The following is a 22918-nucleotide window of genomic DNA, read 5'->3' on the forward strand; positions in this document are numbered from 1 at the left end:
GAAAAACCGAGTGGCAGTTCAGATCTTCAAAAGGTGGGGTCAGCCTTGCTGCAATCTCTTCGCCAGCCCCCTCAATGCCAAATGCAGCAAGTACTTCACTCTGATCCCCCCACAGGGGGAGTCACCCAGGGACGCTCTAGCTCATGCTTGGCCCCTCGGTCTGGTCTACGCTTTCCCTCCGTTTCCTCTGTTACCAAGAATGATACAGAAAGCCATATCCTTGGGAAGCAGGATGATCCTTATTGCTCCACACTGGCCTAGACAAGTATGGTTCCCTTTTCTTCAACGGTACGCACTGGACGGTCCGTGGACTCTGGACCCAGTGCCAGACCTCCTGATTCACATGTCAGGACACCTTCATTCATCCCTGCGAACTCTCTGGTTGACAGCCTGGCTGCTCCACTTCCATTGCTAGTCAGACGACATTCCTTTTCACCTGAAGTGGTGCACATCTTGTCTTCTTCTCATAAGTCTTCCACCAGGAAGATTTATTCCAGCAAATGGAGGAGATTCTCTATTTGGGCTCAGGCCCAAGGTTTGGACCCCTTCACAGCCCCAATTCCGTCGGTCTTAGATTTTTTTAGCCGTGTTTTTCCGTCAGGGCTCCGCGCCCGCTACCATTAAAGTACAGTTGGCTGCAATTTCCAATTTTCACACATCTTACGAGCCCTCTCTTATGGGCCACAAACTCTGTAAAGCCTTTCTAAAAGGCGCTTGGTTACTTCGTCCCCCTGTTTCAGAACCTGTACTGCCATGGGACCTGAACCTTGTGCTACAAGCTATGACATCACCACCCTTTGAACCGGCTGCCACTTGTGACTTGAAGTTCTTATCTTGGAAGACGGCTTTTCTGATAGCCATTACATCGGCCAGAAGGGTATTAGAACTTCAAGCTTTGTCCATTAACCTCCGTATTTGATCTTTCATAAGGACAGAGTTTCCCTGAGGCTTAACCCTTCCTTCCTTCCGAAGGTGTCATCCACTGTCAATCTCCATCAGTCTATTGAGCTACCAGTGTTCTTTCTGAACTTTTCCAATAAAGCAGAGTTCAGGTTTCATCAGTTGGATGTGCACAGACAACTGAGATTCTGTTTGCATAGGACTAAGCATGTTAGGAAATCTGATCAACTGTTTGTGTCCTTTTCAGAAAACAGGGCAGGTTGTCCTATTTCCAAGTGCACAATTTCTAAATGGATCAAAGATTGTATTTCATTCATCTACACGTCAGCAGGCAGAACTTTACCCTTTCCCGTCAAGGCTCATTCCACCAGGGCTATGTCTACATCAGTAGCTTTCCATGCTAGGCTTTCCTTGGATGATATTTGTGCTGCGGCCACTTGGGTCTCTCCCAACACTTTTATTACTCATTACAAGCTGGACGTGGCTTCTAGGGGCCGGGCTTCCTTTGGTTCCACGGTTCTCAGGAGTATCTTCCTATGAGCCTCCCAGGATAGAGGTGCTGGGGACGCTGTCCCGTGAGTAAGAAATGTAGGCAAGATAGGACCACATAACATCAGTTAGTTATGTACTCACGATAACGATTGATGTATGTTGTCCATCTCGCCTACATTCCTACATACCCTCCCACCTGCCCCCTTCCTAGAGGATTTGGAGGAATATTAGCTCTGTGGACCCTTCAAGGTCAGTGATTTTTTTTTTCTTTTATCTGGCTGGAATTTTTTCCAGTGTTGATTGAGCATGGGTTATGATTGGTATGATTGCAAACAAGATCTGGGGCTAGGGCGAGGTGCATCTTGGGATACCGGGTTAGCCCAGCCAATTAGAGACTTCGTGCTAGAGAAATTTGGCCGAGTCGGAGCCGATTCTCGGCTCCGAACCCGTGAGTAAGGAATGCAGGCGAGATGGACCGCATACATCGATCATTATGGTGAGTACATAACTAACTGATTTAAACAATTGGCTGAGTTCTGGTGTAATTCTAAGGGGATCCAGTATTTGTCATCCAGTATTTGTCAGCATGGGAAGACATGGTTGCTTTACCATGGATGGTCTGCACCTGTCCCCATCTAGGCTTTCAAATACTGGCTAAATCTTTATCCTTCCATAAAGGGCCTATTTTAGGCAATGCCAAATTGAAAAACCTACTGATGTAGCAATATCAACTCAACTGAGCCTCAAGGTGTTAGTGCTCAATGACAGGTGTCAAAGCAAAAAGCTAAACTTCCTCCAAGCCCTTCTCACCTTAGAGAATACAGACATCTGTGCAGTTACAGAGACATGCTTTAAAGCTTCAGAGATTAACCTGGCTGTACAAGGTTTCAGTGCTTTCCACACTTTTAGGCCAGTAGCTGCACAGACAAAGATTAAAGGTGAAGGTTTCTTGATATACATCAATAACAAGCATACTTCTAAGTTGGTTAAACAGGATGATATGCTGCATTTTCTCCACTTGCAGGTCACCATAGACAAAATTCATTACCATATCCAAGCAAGCTGTAGGTCACCCTGTTTGCCCATTAAACTCATAGTGCATATCTAAATCTACTGGAGATGCTCACTATCCAGCCTAACACCTTACTTATGAGGGACTTTAATTATCCATCTACAGAATGGTAATCTTACATGGCCCCAAATCTGTAGGCACAGAGATTCCTGGACTTCGTAAATACAAACACCCTTAACCAGAGAGTGTATATGTTGACTAGAGGTTCCAATATACTGGACCTCATGCTCACAAATATGGAAAACTTCTGCATCACCCCCAATGTCACATCCTCCCTGGTAAGGTCTGACCATAAATCTGTCTCGTTTGAAATTAAAATCAGCTTGGTAACACCAGTAAACCCAGTAACAATTAGGAACTATTCCAAGGCAGACTACCTTTCATTAAGCGATAGTTAAAATTCAGTGCCCCTCCAAATCCAGAAAACACAGCAGCCTATGAACAGTTGTTGACAGAAACTCTGTACAACCATTCAGTGCCTGAACAAAGGCAGCTGTAACTGCCAGAAGTAAGTCCAAAACTAACTCCAAAAACAAACCAGCCTGGTGGCATCCCAGATTAAACAGGTTATACAGTGTATGGAAAAAAAAATCATGGCTAAAATCAGGAACTGTAACTCCCATATAGATAACTCTCTCATCAAAATAGACAGCTAAGAGTGCTAATTGGTCAAAATAGCTTCCCAGGCAAAAGACAACCATAAGGCCTTCTTCAGCTTTCTCAGAAGCCTCAAAAGCAGCACACAGCAGTGTGCTGAACTGGTGGTTAATGGTGTCACATTCACTGAGCCGGGTGACAGCGAATCTACTGGCTGACAAATTCAGTTTCAACTTTACCCCCACCCACCCTAACCACCTTCCAAGAAATACCTTCAAAGATTAACCCTTCCATCTATAAGTAGAGAGCATGTCCTGGCTGCTCTCGCTAAGTCCAAGAACACAGCCTCTGTGGGTCCCAGTAATATCCCAGGATGCCTCCTGAATAGTCTAAAATATGAGCTATCAGGGCCACTGAAGTTATTGTTTAACTATACTCTTAAAACAGGCTTTGTACCACAAGAATGGAGAGTTGCAACAGTCATCCCTCTTCATAAGGGTGGACCATCAGTAGATCCCGGAAACGACAGACCCATTTATTCTGACTAGTCTTATATGCAAAGCCATGGAAAAATTATCATAGAAAATATTAACCAAGACATAGGACACCTTAAAACACTGTTTCCATCCCAGTTTGGCTTTGTCAAAGGAAGGTCATGCCTACTGAACCTGGTGAATATCTTTGAGAAGGTCATCAAGGCAGTGGATGAGGGTAAAAGAGTGCATACTGCCTACCTTGACCTGATTACGGCATTTGATACAATACTCCATTCTGGCATTGTTAGCAAAGTTATGGAATTAGGCATAAACCCCTATATAACATGCTGGATAGCCATCTGGCCCACAGATATGTCTAGGAAGTTAGGATATGTGAAACCACCTCCTCAAAGAGGCCAGTCACCAGTGTAGTCTCTCCAGGCAGTGTGCTGGGCCCGCTCCTCTTTGACATCTACTTCTCAGAAGTCAAGGCTAATGTCAAAGGCCTCTGGCTGACCAAGTTTGCAGATGATTGCAAACTGGGAGTAGTCGTAGAATTCCTTCAAGAGACTAATGTCTTACAAGAGGGTCTAACACAGACAGATGACTGGTGCCAAAGCCATGGCTTAAAACTCAATGCATAGAAATGTGTTATAGTATCTTTTTGGAAGTCTGCTTCCCCAGGAAACTACATCATCAATAGCAAACCACTAAGAAGTGACCCACTAGTCAGGGATCTCGAAACACATGTAGACAGTAACCTTGCCTTCGACCAACATATATTCAAGATAGTAAGGAAATGCTTCTATGTTGCTCAGCTTATAAGTAGGTGCATCACATCTAGGTCCAAGGAAGTCATTGCACCAGTATACTTGGCTCTGTTCTGACCCTTCATTGTGTATAATGCCCCCTTATGTATGTACATTCAGCAACTGGAACGTCCACAAAGGTTCCTTGCAAAAAGAATACAAGGGATAAACACAATGTCCTATGAAGATTGCCTCAAAGCCCTAGCTCTATATTTTCTCCTGTAGACTACTGAAAGTTGATCTATGCCTTGCAGACGAGGCATCCCTGGACCCAGGTCTGATGAACCTTTTGCACATCCGAAAAATAAACAGCATCAGAACTAATAGATCTAAAGAACTAAATTTTTCTTGTAACATAAATAGGACATGTTGGAGAGACAGATGTGTATCTTAGAGAATTCCCTTTCACTGGAATAGGCTCCATTGATAACACCCCCACCAAGAGTGGACCCAGTGGTAAGAGATCTGGGTATTCAGATAAGTCCCTCCCCAACTCTGTGTAAGTGAAGCTTGGACCATTGGATTACTCCTATATAAATGCCTAAAACATATAACTTGTGGGACACATTTAGGTACACGGCTAGGATTATAAAAGCCCTAGCTGTCATTATGCTAGTATACACTTATGAACCAGGCAGAAGCACTAATGAGAAAACCCTAGGGAATAACTGATGCTTATAAGTGGGCATTGAATAAGTTAGGCCTTGGAAAATGGAGATTCATCCTGGCCTGTAATAAAGTGAAATCGCAGATATTGGAGTTGTATATACATTTTGAAATATGATTCAGTAGGCATCAGGAAGTCACGTATTGGGCTCATCTGAAAAAAATCTGCTATATTTATTCCCCTCCAGGGATGCAGCACTATTACAATACAGTGAAACAGGATTATTTAATTTGTGGTGGTTTGGAAAGTGTCTTTTCAGTAAGGTAGTTTGGGAAGTTAAGTGTTTTAAGGAACCCCCAAATGGGTTGATTATATGGGGGGGGGTGAAAAAACAAGATTGGACACTGAGTAAATTGGTTAGTAACTTATACAAGATGTCAGTAGATATTTTGAACCAGTAAGAATAATGATAGAAGACTGGAGTTTGTTGCTTGGGATGAAAATAACTGATAGACACTTCTGAGGTATGGCGCATGATCCCATAAGTTTAGAATACTAGTATGGAACTGCTTTCATATTGATTTCTGTATGCCAAGCAGATTACAACATATGTTTCCTCTACATAAGTATATTAATGTAGTTGTATGGTAGATGAACGGGGTAAATGGCAGCATACATTTTTTGTGAATGCGCAGACTTAGCAGATTGTTAGTAGCTACTGCAGGCCTTGTTAGTTGCAACTGATAGTGCACCTTTGTTTTTGCTAGATTCTGCACTAGATGGACCCTTGAAGAAACATGAGAGAGAGTTGTTAGGGGTGATTGTTCTTAACTAAATAAAAAAAAAGAAAGTATTACCAGAAAATGGGGGTAGAAAAGAAGAGCCATCCAAGACTGAAGATCTATATAAAATTGTACTTGATTTATCAGAAGCAGAGTCGTTATTGATAGAGGGGAAATATATCGGTAGTGTACAAGTAAGCATTTCCCTTGAGAGGAGTGGCTGAATAGTCAAGTGCGATCAGTTATTGCTGGAGCACTTGTGGCATAGTAAGATAGGAAATCTCTTCCACGTCAGTTGTTTGGCTTTTATTTTACTTTGACTCTTCATTTTTAAGCACGTCAAGTTGTAATAGCTCACTATTGTATCTATGTCATTTTACAGTTTGAAAACATTTGTGGGTCAGAAATTTTACTTGCATTGTTTTATAATTCTGTTTTGCTGTATATGTATTTGCTCTTTGTGTATTTGACAACTGATAAAGGATGATTTAGGTAAAAAAAGACTTCCCTAATCATTAATATGCCTTTGATGATCTGGAATTCCAACAGATTCATTTCAACTAATCCTTGTGTCATCCTGCATTTTCAGTGTCTGTTGGAGACCTGAGGTTGAGAGATGCAACTAATTTTCTAACTACGGGCATTTTAGCATTCAGTTAGTTCGGCAGTTTAAGGTACAGGTCATGATCAGATGAAGTCTCCCAGGAATCACCCTAAAGGCATCCTTAACCATTCATATTGTCTGATTTTCTAATGGGTCTTTTTTTACTAATTTCAGTTTCCCAGTGAGTGTGGTAGTCCTGTTCCTGAGTCCTCTTTCCATGCTTATTCTCACTTCTTTCATCATATTGTGACACACCCTCATGTAGCTGTCTAGGAGACATGAGGTTTTTCCTTTCTGCTGTCTCCTGACAAAAGAGAAGTATGATCCATTTCGTTTTTTATGTGGTTACATGATAAATCCATATATTATCTATGGTGGGGGGGGTCAGGGAGGTGGCCTTCATTTATAAGCTAGCACCATTTTCCTTTGGAAATTTATTCTGCAGTGTGGTGGAGAGTGCCAAGTTGAACAGGTTTAAAGTAGTTTGGACAGACAGATGAGCAAAGCAAGAGTAAGACAGCTAAACAGAGACTGGTTGCATGTCATCTAGCATTGTTATAGCTGCATATCCTTTTACTGGAAAAGGTCATGTATTTGTTGTCAGTTGAGTGCATACACCTTTGAATTACTTGCTGGAGTCTCCAACAAGCTAGTAGATTCTCATGTCAAGGCTTCTGACTTCCAGTAAATTTCAGGCATGCAGCCTGGATACTAAGTACTTTACCAGTTCACAGTCTGACATTTTTTTCCTGAACTTAAATCATTACCATCTCTTACTGATGCATTCTCATCGGGGTAGCACTGGAACTGTTTTTGTAGTTCTTGTTGTTGAACTTGGTTGCATTACATTATTTTATTTTCACCACACTACTGTACCAAGAAAGTCTAAAAATGGTCTTATATCAGTGTGTTTAGCAGTATGTTTAGTTGCTGGTACAATGGCGTAAAGCTTTTTATTTCCTCCAGCTTTGCTGCTGGTTGACTGGAGTTTGACAAAAAAAAAAAAACAAATGAGAAGGTTGTGATTAAGTGGCCAGGAATGCGCTCTTATGTGCTGGGAGTTAGAAGAGTTGTCAGTGACCACCCTTGCTTATCTAACCTCATCTGAAGACCTAATGTACAGTTGCTTGCAAGGAATGTAATATCAACATGCCAGCAGGCTACTGCAGGGGTTGGGTCAAATTATGAGATGGAAAGTAAGTACTTGGCTGTTTTGATTATTGTAGCCCTCCATTGATTGCCTGTTGCCCCTATCACACTGTGTTCATTTATTCAGTTCAGCCAAATAGGGACATGATATTGTCACTTCAGAGCAGTGGGCAAGGATGAGGTTGGGGAAAGAATTCAGAGGGGTATGGGCAGGTAGGTCTTGAACATCCAAAATGTATATACACATTTATGAAAACAAATGAGCAATACCAGTGAGTTAAAATGCTGTATGCTGTTTTAACACTTTCAAATGTGCTTTTGGATTCTTGGGTATACTCCAGAGAGCTCTCATTAGATATGTTTGTGTAATATTTGTGGTTAAAGATGAGAGCTGAACAGAACGTCCTTGGAAGCTTGCTGAAATATTCCTTCTTTGAGAGTTCATCACTTACAGCTCAGTGACGGTACATTCTGTAGGCATCGTAAATAATTTCTGTTCCTCTATATGTGCTTGAGCATAGATTGCCTACTTGCCATTATGTGTAATGTTGCTCCTGTATGAGGACTGTTTATTTAGAGTGACTATACTTTCTGTTTTCTTTCTTGAAAACCAGAAATGGAAAAGCAGCTGAAGATAGAGAACCTTTTTGTAACCTGGCAACAGAGGTCTGCTCAATCAAACATGCCCATCACTGTAAGTATGTACATGTAATTGTAGTGCTTTCTGTTTATGAACTCTCATTCATCTGAGCGATTTAAAATGCAGCCTTACTTTTGCAAGCAGGGGAAGCATCCGTACCACACTATTCAGCAGTTACTAGTGAGTTTGCCATTTTGCCATTGAAGTTTAGTTTCTTATCGCAATTTGCAGAGGATGGCCAATAAATGTTAGTGGTAGACTTTTCTTACTTCATTTCTTTCCTCCTGTCTAAAGGAAGTAAAGCTCAGTGAAGCACTGCAGTATAATGCCTTCCAGGCACAAATTTTTATTTGTTTTTTTCCCAGTGGCCATACAGTTAAAAATCTGCCTTGCACCTTTGTTTTCATGTTTTTGATGAAGAAGGTAGTAAGAAGTGATTTCTGCTGTTTTGTCAGAAAGTATATTGCCCATAGCACTGGAGTAGCAAGTGAGGAAGAGTAAGATTAAATGGTCTTCACTAATTTCCCCTTCTTTGTGGGGCAGGGGGGTGGAGATAGCCCAAACTGTTGTGTCAGTGGCTGCTAGCAAAGGCAAGAGATGCATTATGCGACATGCTACTCTCGCCAAACAGTTTAACATGCTTAAAAAAAAGTCAAAATAAAATATCTTCCTGTCAGGTGCTACAGAGCAGTGCTGTGGTAGTCTACAAACATCAGGTTGCCATTTTTACTTTCACATAAGCCAGGGGAAAAAAGTATCTACCCTTCGTGGCTGCTTAGATGGTTGTCCATTCACCAGTTTGCACTCGGGATATTGGAGTGAATGTATAGGTGATCAGATGGATGGGGCTTCATAGTAAACAGACATGAAGGGCATAAAATAATTAGAAAAACGAGAAATTATGTAGACTTTGGGGAAGAGAGCTAGAAGCCATGTTTGGGAATATATGCCACAAGTGTTATTTTGGACAGAAGTATTTTCTAAAAGACATACCCGCTGTATGTTTTGTCTTACATAAGCCATGCACATTACATGTTTTGTTTTAGACTTGATCATAGGTGAGTGCTTGTACCTTAATACTGTGAGAAAGCACTTTGAGGAAAGTATATGGATTCAGCAAAGTCTAAAAAGTGATCCTGCAAGCATTCCTTAGTGAGGATCACTGAAAGCATAAGATGACTCACACATCCTGGGAAAGAAGTGTTTTTGCACTTGATGAAAGAAGAAAGTCTTTGAATCCTGCATGATGCAGTCATATAAATGAGTTATTGCATTTTGTTGTATCAGTTAGGTTTTAGTGCAGGAGGTTCCTTGGGGCCTAATGGGGATATAGAGATAGGGCGTGTCATTACTGTTTTTTTTTTTCTTTTCCTCACACTTCCATTTACCATCTCCCCATAATTATTGGTCTTCTGCTGATCTTGCTTTTTAGAGGGAAGGTAGGGTAGCCCAGGAACTGGTTGAGAATTTCATGTTGAAGTCATTTGTGAAAAATGTTTTGGACATCTTGGCTAGCAAGATGTCCAATTTCAGGTGAAAAAACATGCTTTGGTGTCAGTGAAGAAAGGCTCTTCTTGGCTGGTTTCTTCCAAGGAGTCCTTTGTTTCTTTGAAAGATTTCGTATACTTAAGCAGGTCCATGGCCAGTATAACCTACAAATTGACATTCTACCAGAAACTGTCTTGCTCTCTGTCTTTCAAAGATATGATAGGGATTTCAGCATGTCATTCTGTTAAATCCTTATTGGTTGTAGAACTTTCTTGAAAGAAGTTTGACCAACTAGATTTGAAGGCTGAAGCTGAAGAGTAGTTTGTACCTTTTATCAAATCCTGTCATCATCATTAAGGTCCTCCTCCGATCACAAGATTCTGCCCCCCTCACAAAGAGGACCTATCCTTATTGTGGGGTTCTGCGGTGTTGTCAGGGAGAAGGATTCCACAACCACACAGTGAAAAAAATGAAGGTTGGAGATTGCTAAGATCTTTGATCACCCAGAACCATTTTCAGGGGGGGGTTCTACCTTAGAATAGTAGGCAGGTATGCAAGACAGTTGCAGTTGTCACTCAAAATGCAGTAACAGAATTGTGAGTGGTATTTTTGTACTTGTGGCATTGAGATTGTGGTATCTCAGAGAATTCCCCTTTCTATAAGATACAACAGTCTTGGAGGTAGTATAAATAAGAAACATGGGTGTGGGTGTTTAGGGGAAAGTCCTTCTATAGAGGTTCTCTGTAACTATTAGTGTGAGATTCCATTTTACATATTTAGTTGACTAAACACAGTTGTATGATCTTAGTTTTCAACACTGATGACATGTCTTATTTTCTTTCATGGAGTCTTGTGCCTCCTCTCTTCACTTTCGTAAAGTATGCTATGAAATTAACTCGGAAATTCCCAGGTGAGCTGTAAGACATACATAATAGGATGTATAAGAAGCATCCATTCTCTTTAGGGTACAGGTTTTAAGATTTGTAACTCATAGCTGCTTTAACAGTGACCACAACCAACCATGAAAGACATCAAGTACCCCTCCATCTCATTACTCTTCCCAACTCTCTCCAATCCAGCACTGATTCTTTACTGCCTCCAGTTCTGCTACAGTGTTGCATCAGGTTGCTGACAAGGTTTACAGCAGTACTAGTTGGAGCTTTTGAATAGGTGCCCCTTTCAGGCCAAAGTCATGGCCTTAAACTCATTGAAAAAAAAACATTCTCATCCCTTTCAGTAAGAGCAGTGTTCATGCTAACTACCACATCAATAGCAACACCCTAAGTATGCACTCGGTGGTAAGAGACTTGGGCACACAGGTTGACAGCAACCTTATCTTTGATCATCATGTCTCCACCATGGTAAGAAGGGCATTTTATATTGCTCATCTTATAAGTAAGGGCATTGCCTCCAGAAAAAATAAGTTATAACCCTCCTGTACTCTTCCCTCATCAGGCCAATAATTGAGTACAATGCCCCTTTTGGTATGTACCTTTCCAAGCATCTGCAGCAATTGAAGAGATCACAAAGATTCCTTACAAGGAAAATTCAAGGTCTTTAGCATCTGTCCTATGTGGATCGCCTGAAATCACTGTCACGTTATTCTGTTTAATACAGACTATTCAGAGACAATCTGTCTTGCATGTAAGGCAATCTCTGCACCTACTTTATTGGAAATGCTTCATATCCGCAAGTCAAATGGTACACAAGTTACTTGTTCTAAAGACCTGGTATGTGACATTAATAGAACCTACTGGAAGGACAGGACCTTTGGAACAGACTCCCACTTCATGTCAGAGCACCTCATTGACCCTCTTCAAATGCAATCTGGATGATTGGGTGGGTAACCGTAAATTCACCCCGGGGGGTTCCACCTGCGTCCCTCTTGGACAGGGGCAATAGCTGCTGATCTTAGAAATAAGGGTAGAACTTGGCTAGGCCTGTAAGGGGCCCCTAGGGCCATAAGCCTAGTAACTTCCTATGATCCTTCTTGTGGACTCTGAGAAGGTCTTAGATTGTACTGATAACTTGCTTCTTCTAAAATGACTCAGATTGTATAACATTGTTATCATACCCCTTGCCTGGTTAGCTATCTGCCTCTTCCACAAATCTGCACAAGTTAGTGTAGGTCTTGAACTGATGTTGTTAATCTTCTTTCCATCCATCACTGATGGGTTCGGTTCCAAGCCCTCGGAACCAAGTCGGACTAATACCAAACTTGCGCCATCCAAAATCTCTTGAGCTAAGCTTCTACTCACAATGCCCTTCTCCCTGTTAACTCGGAGCTCGTTTGCCACTTAGCCATAAAGCCATGTTTCATCCGAGCTCTCAGCTAAATGGAAACTTTTTGATATCTTGTGGAATTTTTTGTCATTTTTCTTCTCGATTGTGATTTATATTCATAACTCTGTATATTTACAGTTATATTTAGACTTTTCACTCCTACTTCTACCCGGTTGGTAATCTTTTAAGTACCATTGGTGGAACGGCCTTCTCTCTCTACCCTTGTGGTATTCTTTGAATAAAATTGTTGGTATTTCTTCTCTCTTTCCTTTTTTCTGTCTGGTTGTATGTTTGACATTTTTTGATAGCTATTGTGTGTATTTAAATAGATTTAGACATAGAGATAGCAGAACTTACAATCTTTTCTAAAACCTTGATTGTTGTGTTTAGATTTTCATGATGTCTGATAAAAAGGGGGTACATTGGGTTTCAAACACTGTACTTTGTGTAAGGGTAAACTTCTGAATAGTGATTCTCACGATGATTGTGTTTATTGTTTGGGGGTGCCCGATCTTTCAGTGCAACCTCCCTGTGTGATTTGTCAAAGTTTCAGTCAGCACACTTTGAACAAACGCAAGAATAAGTTAATACTGAAGGGCCTACTTAAGTCACCCTTTTCAGAGGCCCTTTCTGCGACTTATGTCTCAACCCCTCCTATTAAGGATAAGAAAAGGCCCCATTCAGTTCCTTATTCACCTTCTGATGACCAGGGTAAGTCTGTGAAATCTAAAGTGCCAAAACTATTTTTGGAGCATAAGTCTGCCTCGTCAGCACTGAACTCTTCTGCTCCAGTTACGACTTGTTACTGTGTTGGCGTCAGCTTCAGCTCTGATACTGTCTCCAGACCCAACTGTCAACCTCGGCTCGACTACTACGACTTCGGCACCAGGTGCCACTTTGGCACAATGCACACTTTTGATGCCTATCTCTGCAATGACGATTGAACCTTCCGTATTGGCCCCGAGTACCCCTTCGGCACCGAGCTCTTTTATGGCCCCGACAAGAATGGATTTGACCCCACTGCTAACTGTCTCCAAACTTGAGACATCGGTGCCAGTAGATTCCACGCCACAGACCCGATACTCTCCATCCATAGACCTATTTCTACAGCAAGTGTACAGTTCATTCCTAGAATGACCTGATTCCCTGTCGAGAGTATCCACTAGATCCATCAGAAGCCTTTCAGAACTTGATGTGGTGCATATTGTGGATCAGCTGTTGGCAGCCAGGAGGATACCCACTCCTTCCAGGACCAATCCTCCTGCAGGACTTGGGTTGACTACAGCACGGACTCCATCCTGTTCTCCTTCTTTGACCATTCTGGCTCCAAAGCCTTCTGCTCCGACATCCCTTTCGGAACCCTCCCATCTCGGCGCCTGTATTGGACCTCACTGGGGTTCCAGGACTGTCCCTTTGGTTCTCCGTTCCAGCTGAATCAGTCCTTCCTCAACCCCGTGATTGGGCTGCAGGTTCCTCAGTTCTTGACATGGTTGTTAGTGTTTCTTTGGTTCCGTCCTCGGTACCTGCGGCTTTGTCTGCACCGATCCTGCTTGAGGCTCCATCCTCAGGAGCGGGTTCGACAGAGCGGGGCATGACCCAGGTTCCGAGGTTGTCCTTCTTGATTCCGGGCTCCCATCCCTCTTTGAGTGGACCTGCTTTCCATGCTATGGAGAGGGCACTTGCTTCTGGAAGCATTCCGCCAATGTCGGATCCCCAGATTTCTTCCCCTGAGCTACAGCTGCCACAGGCCACCTCCCCAGGGCACCAGGCAGGGAAGCCACAGGTACCCACATTACAGGGTGCTGACTCTTCCAAGTCCTTCTCAGAAGCCCCCACTGAGGAGTCCCCACAGAAGAGATTGTGCAAGAGGAAGCACATAGACTTGCCTGAGGAGTCTCTAACAGAGGACATGGATTTCATTGACGGTGAAGGGTCCCCGTGGTCACCCCCTGATGATGTCTCCTTCAGAGACATCCTTGAAATGCTGAAACAGAGGGGTGACTGGAAGCCCACTAATCCTTCTTCTGAGGAGTCCATGTTTCTGCAGGATTTCCATGCCTGGCCATCTACCTCTTGGGTGACCCCGCCTGCAGATGAGCTACTTCAACTCGTGGTGCAGCAAGTTTGGAAGAACCCTGATTCTGTTGAGACGATCCCTCGGAAACCTGACAAGATACTGTCTCCACCCAAGGAAAACCTACATTGGTCCAGAGTTTTACCAGTCGATGCTATGGTGGTGGTGGTAGCCACAAAAAAGGATCTAGCTGAAGAGAGTCCTACTGTCCACCGCCCAATAGAGAGTCCCGGGCCGTGGACAGATTGGGGAAGCTAGTCTTTGCATCAGTGACCTTTGCCATATGGTACCTGAACTACTTGGCAGTTTTCACGAGGCTCCAAAGAGACTTGATCTCCGAACTCTCTGGAACATACGTAGGGCAGGTGTCTGACGAGCTAAGGGATAAAGTTGCCTCACAGCTAGCAACCCTGGAATCAATCTCCAGCTCGTCTATGAGGCTGCTTTCACATGCAACCGAAGGGGTGGCTAGAGCTGCGGGTTGAGGCATAGTTATGAGACACCATGCCTGGATGTGCATTTGTGACCTCGCGGCTCCTTCAAGTCTTCCTTTCTGAATGCTCCCATTGAAGCATCTTCCCTTTTTGGCTCCAAGGTAAAGGACACTGTGGCCAGGTGTGAGCAGGATGGTAAGACCCTGTCTACCATAGGTCTACATTTTTCCAATTCCTCAACATTCCTTTTCCAGGAACCAGAGGAGTGGGAAGATGTGGCACAAAAAAACTCAGGGTCCTTTCCGTGCCATGCATGGTGATGATACCCCAGGGGCAGAAGGGGTAACAATTCTGGAAGATGCCCCTATTGAGGCAGAGGAGGTCCACGTAACCAAGGCCCCAGGGATTCTTTCTCTGGGCAGCCTTACCAGCGCTCCTGAAGTGCGGCCAGATTGCTTTCCTCTGGAAGCAGTCGGGGGTCATTTCTCTTTGCACCAAGCTACCTGGCACTCTATTACCACTGATCGTTGGGTGCAGAATATCAAAACCAAAGGTTACACCATTCCCCTCAGCACTTATCCAAAACTTCCAATGAAACTTCACGACATTCCACCCAGTCAAAGGAAAGATGCAGCTTCAGAAATAAGCTGTATCAAAAAAGAGTCATCCAATTAGTCCCACCAGACCAATGAGGGTCCGGATTTTACCAAAAAAGACAGGGGACTGGAAACCCATTTTGGATCTCAGCAGTTTGAACAAGTCTATTGCCCAAACCAAATTCCGCATAGTCACAGTTCAGTCCATTCTCCCTTTTCTAAGGGAAGGTGATTGGATGTGCTCGATAGATCTCCGGGACGCGTATTACCACATCAAATGGACAAACGCTCCAGGAGTCTACTTCACTTCTGTCTAGGAGCCATTCATTACCAGTTTCATGCCCTGCCATTCAGTTTCTCTACAGCCCCCAGTGTTCACAAAGTGCATGGCAGTGGTTACAGCTCACTTGAGACTGCAAGTATTCCGGGTGTTTCCGTATTTGGACGATTGGCTCCTTACCACCCCCACCAAGCATCTTCTGGTAACAGCCCTGCAATACACCCTTTTTCTGGCAGAATTTTTGGGGATAACTGTGAACTGAGAGAAATCCAGTCTTACTCCTGTCCAGCAGATAGAATTCATTGGAGCAATCTTTGACACCTGATCCTGTCTGGTGTCACTCCTAGCTCACAGACTCCAGAAATTGAGGCTTCAGCTCCAGGTGATAATCTGTCAAAACCAAGTCTCAGCGAGGCAGATTCTTCAGGTCCTAGGATTCATGGCAGCTTCCATACCAATAGTGCCTCTTGTGAAACTGCACATGCAAATTCTTCAATGGCAGCTTCTCTCTCAATGGTTCCCAAACCATCACCTTCTATGTTTTCGGATTCCGATAACCAGTTCTTGCAAGCAGGACCTTCTTTGGTGGATTTGGCCGGACACAGAACTTTGGAGCCGCCCATTCTAGTCCCCTCAGCCCAAGGCTATTGTGACCACAGATTCTTCCCTGATAGGATGGGGGGCCATTTCCATGGAAAGGCAGTCCAAGGCGCATGGTCCACGTTGGAGGCCAATCTGCATATCAGCATTCTAGAAGTGAGAGCGGTGCTGTTAGCGTTACAAACATTCCAACCGGTTCTTCCTTCTGAAATGATTGCAATTCAGGCAGACAATATGTCAGTAGTCTGGTATATCAGCTAGCAAGGAGGAACCAAGTCATACATCCTGTGTTGAGCGGCCATGAGAATTTGGCAGTGGGTGATAGATTACAACCACTTTCCTATATCGCATATCCCAGGGAGCTCCAACATGATTGCGAACAAGTTGAGCAGATGTATTCTCCTGCCCCACGAGTTGTCACTCAATCTCAAAGTAGCGGCAGAAATCTTCAACCATTGGGGCCAACCTTGTTGCAACCTCTTCACCTCCCCATCAAAAAATGCAGCAGCTATTTTGCCCTGTTCTCCTCAAAGGGGGAGTCCCCGAGCGACACTCTTGATTCATGATTGGCCCATGGGACTGCTATATACCTATCCCCCCATCCCTCTGATTCCACAATTCATAAAGAAAGCTATTCAGTTGAAATGCAAAGTGATCCTCGTAGCCCCCTTTTGGCCTCGACAAGTTTGGTTCCCCTTCCTTCGGCCTCATCTGTTATGTTGACCGTGGATTCTAGACCCTTTTCCAGACCTGATTTCTCACCCCCAAGGGTTGAGTCACCCGAATCTGTCCAGTCTCAAGCTGACAGCCTGGTTTCTTCACTTACATTAGTTGCCAGGCAGGATGATCTCACCTCACCTGTTCATGATATTATTCTGGCCTCTCATAAACCATCCACCAGAAGACTATATTGGGACAAATGGAAAAGGTTCTCTATTTGGTCAAAGGAAAAAATGCTAGATCCGTATTCGGCTCCAGTCACAGCGGTTTTATAATACCTGTCTCCATTTTTCAAAGGTGGAGCTGCAGCCTCTACCATACGAGTACATCTGGTGGTTATTTCATATTATCATAATGGGCTGGTTGGTACTCCTATCATATCACTGTGTTTATGTAAGACATTTCTCAAAGGAGTTTCTCACATTAGGCCTCCAATCAGACAGCCTATAGAGCCATGGAACCTCATGTTAGTTCTCCAGTCTTTGACTCAACCTCCCTTTGAGGGCGGAGCAAAATGTGACCTCAAATTCTTGTCTTGGAAATCCCTCTTCTTGGTAGCCATCACGTTGTCCAGACAAATTTCTTAGCTTCAGGCATTGTGCACCAAAAGACCCTATCTAATCTTCCACAAGGACAGAGTATCACTCTGGACGAAGCCATATTTTCTCCCCAAAGTTGTTTTTGATTTTTCCATCAGTCAGTCTATTGACCTACCAGTATTTTTCCCAAATTTTTCTAATAAAGCAGAATACTGCCTACATTCCTTGGATATGTACGCAGGCAATTGAGATTTTATTTAGACAGGACCAAAGCAATACATAAAACTGACCAACTTTTCATTTCCGTTTCTGGGCCTAGAATGGGAAATTCTGTCTCCAAGGTCACCTTATCAAAATGGTTAAGGGACTGCATTGTGGTATCTCAGAGAATCCCCCTTTCTATAAGATACAACAGTCTTGGAGGTAGTATAAATAAGAAGTGTGGGTGTGTTAGGGGAAAGTCCTCCTGTAGAGGTTCTGTCTGTAACTATTAGTGTGAGATTCCATTTTACATATTTAGTTGACTAAACACAGTTGTATGATCTTAATTTTCAACACTGATGACATGTGTTAGTTTCTTTCATGGAGTCTTGTGCCTCTTCTCTTCACTGTCATAAAGTATGCTATGAAATTAACTCAGAAATTCCCAGGTGAGCTGTAAGACATACATAGTAGGATGTGTAAGAAGCATCCAACCTCTTTAGGGTACAGGTTTTAAGATTTGTAACTCACAGCTGCTTTAACAGTGACCACAACCAACCATGAAAGACATCAAGTACCCCACCATCCCATTACTCTTCCCACAGACCGGTACACAAATCTCTCCAATCCAGCATTGATTCTTTACTGGCTCCAGTACTGCTAAACCATAGAAATCAAGAAACTGCAAAAATTGAAGTTTTTATGGAAGATTTAAATATGCCAAGGTCAGATGTAGATGAGCCTTAACTAACAGTTAATATGGGAGATGCAATAAAAATGGTGATGTATAATCAGTCTGCAGGAAACTCTCCAGGAACAATGGTATTCCTGTGGAAGTTTGGAAGTTATGACGGACGAAAGTGATAAAGATCAGGAAGACTTAGTTTAACAGTATTTTAAAAGGAGAGGAAGCACTAAAATCTTGGAAGAAGGATTTGGTGGCTGTATTACCTAAAGATGGTGAAGCCCTATCAGACCTAGCTTCGTGTAGACCTATTTCAGTTGTAAACCATGGATATTAAGAGTTTGTCTGCACTAGTTAAATGAATGACAAAGGTGTTGTCAAGATTGATAGATATGGATCAGTGTGGTTTTGTGGAGGGGAGACAAATATTTGACAACATCAATAGAGCCATGATGATTCAGAGGAAAGCAGAAGGTAAGAAAGTACCACCGCTGTTGGTGGGTCTTGATGCAGAGAAAGCATTCGATAGAGTAAGCTGTGATTTTCTGATTAGGGCAATAGAAGCATTTGCATTCCCTGATGCAATAATAAGGTTAGTTAGGAAGATATATGAAGGGTTGCAGGCAAAAAGTGAAAGGGTTCCTCTCTGATGTGTTTGAAAAGAAGAATCTAGCAGGGGTGCTCTCTTTTCCTTTATTTGCTTTATATTTAAAGCCATTAACAACAAAAAAAGGACTCGGAAGTTCAAGGGTATAATTGGTATGGTAATCAAAAAAAGTCTTTGTTTGCAGATGATAATTACTTTTTATCTCATAAATCCAGAAAAAAAGACATCTTAGTGTTGTGGAACATTTTGAGATAATTTCAAGTCTTTTCAGGATATAAATGTAATGAAGCTAAAGCACAAGGCTGTAACTGTAAATTATATACTTGCACATGAATACTCATAGTTATGGGGACATGATAAGATGAAGTATGTAGGAGTATGGATTTAAAAGGCTTCTGTTATGGTAGCTAAAGATATGTGGGAAGATGCAAAACAAAACATATATACAAAAAGTGAGAAACTTGAAGCTTTTGTTTATGGATAGTAAGATGTAAGCAGTAAAAATAAATGTTTTATATATGGGTCAATCATTTTTTATCAACCAGAAGAGAAGTCATGGACAATAATTAGTGAAGAGTTGAAGGAATTTATCCGGGAGGGGAAGAGGGCAAGGATTAAGTGGGATAAGTAGATCCTTCCAGTAGAACAAGTTGGTTTAGGATGCATAATTTGAAGGGATAATTTAGAGCTACACAGTTAAGGGTAATATGCATAACATATGTATGTATCCCAGTTATGCAACAAACTTCAGACATTTTATGATCTTTATTTGGATGTGTTTGCATAGGTATTTTTATACACCAAGCAGACTTTAAGGATTTTTTTTTCTGTGGGAACCAGCAAATGTTGAAGGTGTGATGGGAAGTAAGAAGTAACTGGGAACACCTGTTTTTGGAGTGTAATGAGTTGGCAGATTTTAAAAATTCCTTACAAAGTTTTCTGTCAGACATATTGGGTGCGCAAGTGGCTGTAACTAACGAAATCATTCTTTTGAGCTGGAACACAGGATCTGACTTGCCTACACATAGTAGGGTCTTATTAAGTTTAATTCTGTTGGGTGCCAAAAGGCAAATTCCTGACTTCACTTAAATCTTGGTCCACCTCCTCAACACTATTTTGTATGTATGCAATTGCCATTTATTTCTATGTAATTCGTTCCTTGTTTTTTTGTAAAGCTCTCTCTTCCAGTTCTTTTATCATATTCCGTACTTCAGTTTGTATCAACTTTGATTTCGAAGAGACTTGTACCCCAGGAAACACGCAACCTTTGTGTCATATGCCTGGGACCAGAACACTTACAATCTGCCTGTGAGATTTTCAAATCTTTTGGACTCCATTCCATTACGGAATATAAAAACAAGCTAATTTTTAAAGAATTTCTCCATACTGACTGTGGAGGCAGGGCCAAGGAAAGCAAAATGGAAAAGAAAAAGACAAGTTTAAAGACAGGAATAGAGCCGTAGAAAGAGAAAAGAAAAAAGAACTTCTGGACAGTCCCCTTACCTTGTCTGGTACCAAAATCTATCAAATATAATTTGTCTCATGACCATTTGGCTGCATTCTGGCCAGAGCAATCTATTCCCAAATCATTGGTGTTGGCAGCCATTCACATTGAATCTATTCTGATTCTGGACAGGTCTTCTTGGTAGGAAGCCTCCACAGCAGTAGTTCCTCAAAGGAGGATCCTCCAGGTTTCATGACACCAGACCCTTTTTCATTATCTTCTCTTAGGTCTACAATGAGAATCATTGTCATCGATTGGGGCAGAGTGAGGTTTTTTTTTTTTTTTTTGTCAAGGTTCAAATACACATAGGTGCCATCCCATCCATTTCTATTTTTGGAGAGGAGTGGGTTGGCTCACTATCTCCTGTTTTGAGTGTTTCTTCCTCAGCAAGTGTCTGGTAATGGTGGTTTCAGAGTATCCTTTGCACACACTGAGTAGATACCATCCATTTGTGCCAACTTTACATCTGACAAACTTGACGCTTATTTCCTCAGAGTTGACAGTGTATTGGCACTAAACTGTTTGTTTTACACTATTCCCAGTGTCAAGAACCTTGGCATTCGATGCACTAGTGCTGACCCCTCTGTACCTGAGGTGAAAGCAGGAATGAATCATCTGTTAACCATCTGGTAGCATGAAGGCCTTTTTGCAGCCATTTATGGATTTCCTTGTTGACTTAGTGTCTGCTAAGCCACACTGGAGGGTGTCAGGTGATTTTAACATCTGTGTCAACAGTAATTCCATAGCCCTTGCTAAAGAGTTTGCAACTGGGAGGGTGGCCTAATGGGGTGTGTTTGCCTTTACAACACACACAAGCAGGGGTTTGAGTCTCACAGGATAAGATAAATTGCTGCTTAAAATGGCATAAAGGGCAGTTAGCTTAGTACTAATCTATGAACCTATGAACTATTGGTTTTAGGTTCATTTAGGTTATTACCTTTGTTATATACTTGTTTGTTTATTTAACATTTATGAACTATTTAAGTGGACTGATCTGAACTATACACCATTCTCAGCCATAACCCCAATCATTTGGCACAGACAAATATGTCCCCATAAAATTAGTATGAATGCATATTCATATATTTACAATTACATACAATGGTTAAGCAGTACATATTTGTAGTTTTATAGTAGATGTCAGTAATATATACAGAGTCATGAAAGAGGTCAGCACTTTTTAGTCTTACATGAGTGACACGCACTTATATAATAATCATTTAGTAAAGTAAAGTAGTTAAATGTAGAATATTAACACAAACAAACCTTTTCAAAAGATGGCAAACCAAAGCACAAACAATTACATAGTTTGCAACCTTTTAAGTATTGATAAATAGGAAACAAAAGCTAGGTGGTACAAGAGAAAGGTAAGAAGGGAAGAAAGAAGTGTGTCATATCAGAAAAGGCCACTCAGATCAGAAAATGGACATATAAAGTCATGTCTTAGAACTTTTGGGTCCTTCCTGTGAAAGAGCTTTTTGCAGTTTCCAAGCCATCTCTACAGATTTCTTTTTTCAGTTCCAAATCCTGTTAATCAGATGAGCTATAAAGTCAAAGGTGAGTCAGAATTGTGAAGGCTCAAAATGGAAATGGCAGGAACTGTACATCACTTCAAAGCCTGATGACAAGGGTCTGATAACAAAAGCAGTTGATCCACAAGCATGTAGTAACTCTGCTACCATTGACACCATAAAATCTACTGCAATATTGGTATTCTTAGGTGAGTGAAATGCACAGTGAAGATTGTGGCAGCCACTAAGCCCAGAAGAAGCAGAAAGGTCCCAAGCCTTCTGATACATCTTCACTCAGACTGCCAGGGTTATGATCTCTTACATCCTCAGTGCAAGCAGAAATTACCAACAATGAAGACTGCCCAGCTCTGCTCCATTAGTAGTACAGAGGGCAGTCCTAGGTAAATTTTCTGTTTCCCATCCACAGAACTGAGGTGCAGTTGAATATGGACAGGGATGTACTTTGCTTTATGTGGATAAGGAGTCTGTTCCAGAGCAGCGGAACCCTATAAGAGATATACTTGTCATTGCAAACCATTCTTTTGATGTTGCAGAAGGTTTAGATCCCTAGAACAAGTATTTATAATGCCATTTGACTTGCTGATGTGCATTAAATCTATTAGTAACGGGTCAGAGGATGCCCTGTACGTCAGGCACAGGTCACCTCCTTGCAGTCTGCAAGATATCTCTGTGGGTGTTTCATTTGTTGCATGTGTCCTTTGAATGTGATATTGCATGTGCATGTTTTTAAGTGTTCTCTAATGAACTCCAAAATAATACATTTAAAGGAGTTGTTCTTGTACTCACTACAAACGCTTTCAGCTTAATAGACTCCTATTGTGATTCTAACAATGTATTCACTTCAGTTAAAATGATATATCAAAATGTTATTTTTACAAACTGGTTTACTATGTGGTGCATTTATGAACTATGAAAACCTTTTTAAAGATTTAGCAACTTATCTATAACAGTTAAATTAATTTTAAATTAAATTCAAGATTAAGAAGTCAGACATTTCTTAAAAGCTTCCCCGTCTCCTTTTAATTTGGTAAATCTTTGGAATTATAAGTTAGCTTCTTTTTATGAATATATACCCATACAAATTCAAGACACAAAAACAGATAGATTAGATTATATAACTATTTCAAAACATTTATTGACTTATTTCACAGAAGTTGAGCTAGTATCAAGAAGTGTTTTAGATCATTCTTCTTTAATTGCTGTTTTAAATTTCTTAGAAAATAAGATTAAAAGGAAAACTTATTATA

The 22918-nt window shown here is 41.8% G+C and overlaps 1 protein-coding gene across 2 annotated transcripts in view; it reads left to right on the forward strand.

Moving 5' to 3' along the window:
- SZT2 (SZT2 subunit of KICSTOR complex) overlaps window positions 1–22918 on the forward strand; it is a 3556133-nt gene that overhangs the window by 2659935 nt on the left and 873280 nt on the right. For both annotated transcript variants that reach the window (XM_044085412.1, XM_044085413.1), the window contains exon 60: window positions 8103–8182. In XM_044085412.1, the coding sequence (XP_043941347.1) occupies window positions 8103–8182 (80 nt within the window). The remainder of the gene's footprint in view (window positions 1–8102; window positions 8183–22918) is intronic.

This window comes from Protopterus annectens, chromosome 10.part0 (genome assembly GCF_019279795.1).
Source record: "Protopterus annectens isolate FY-2018-M chromosome 10.part0, PAN1.0, whole genome shotgun sequence".
Taxonomy (NCBI): Eukaryota; Metazoa; Chordata; order Ceratodontiformes; family Protopteridae; genus Protopterus; species Protopterus annectens.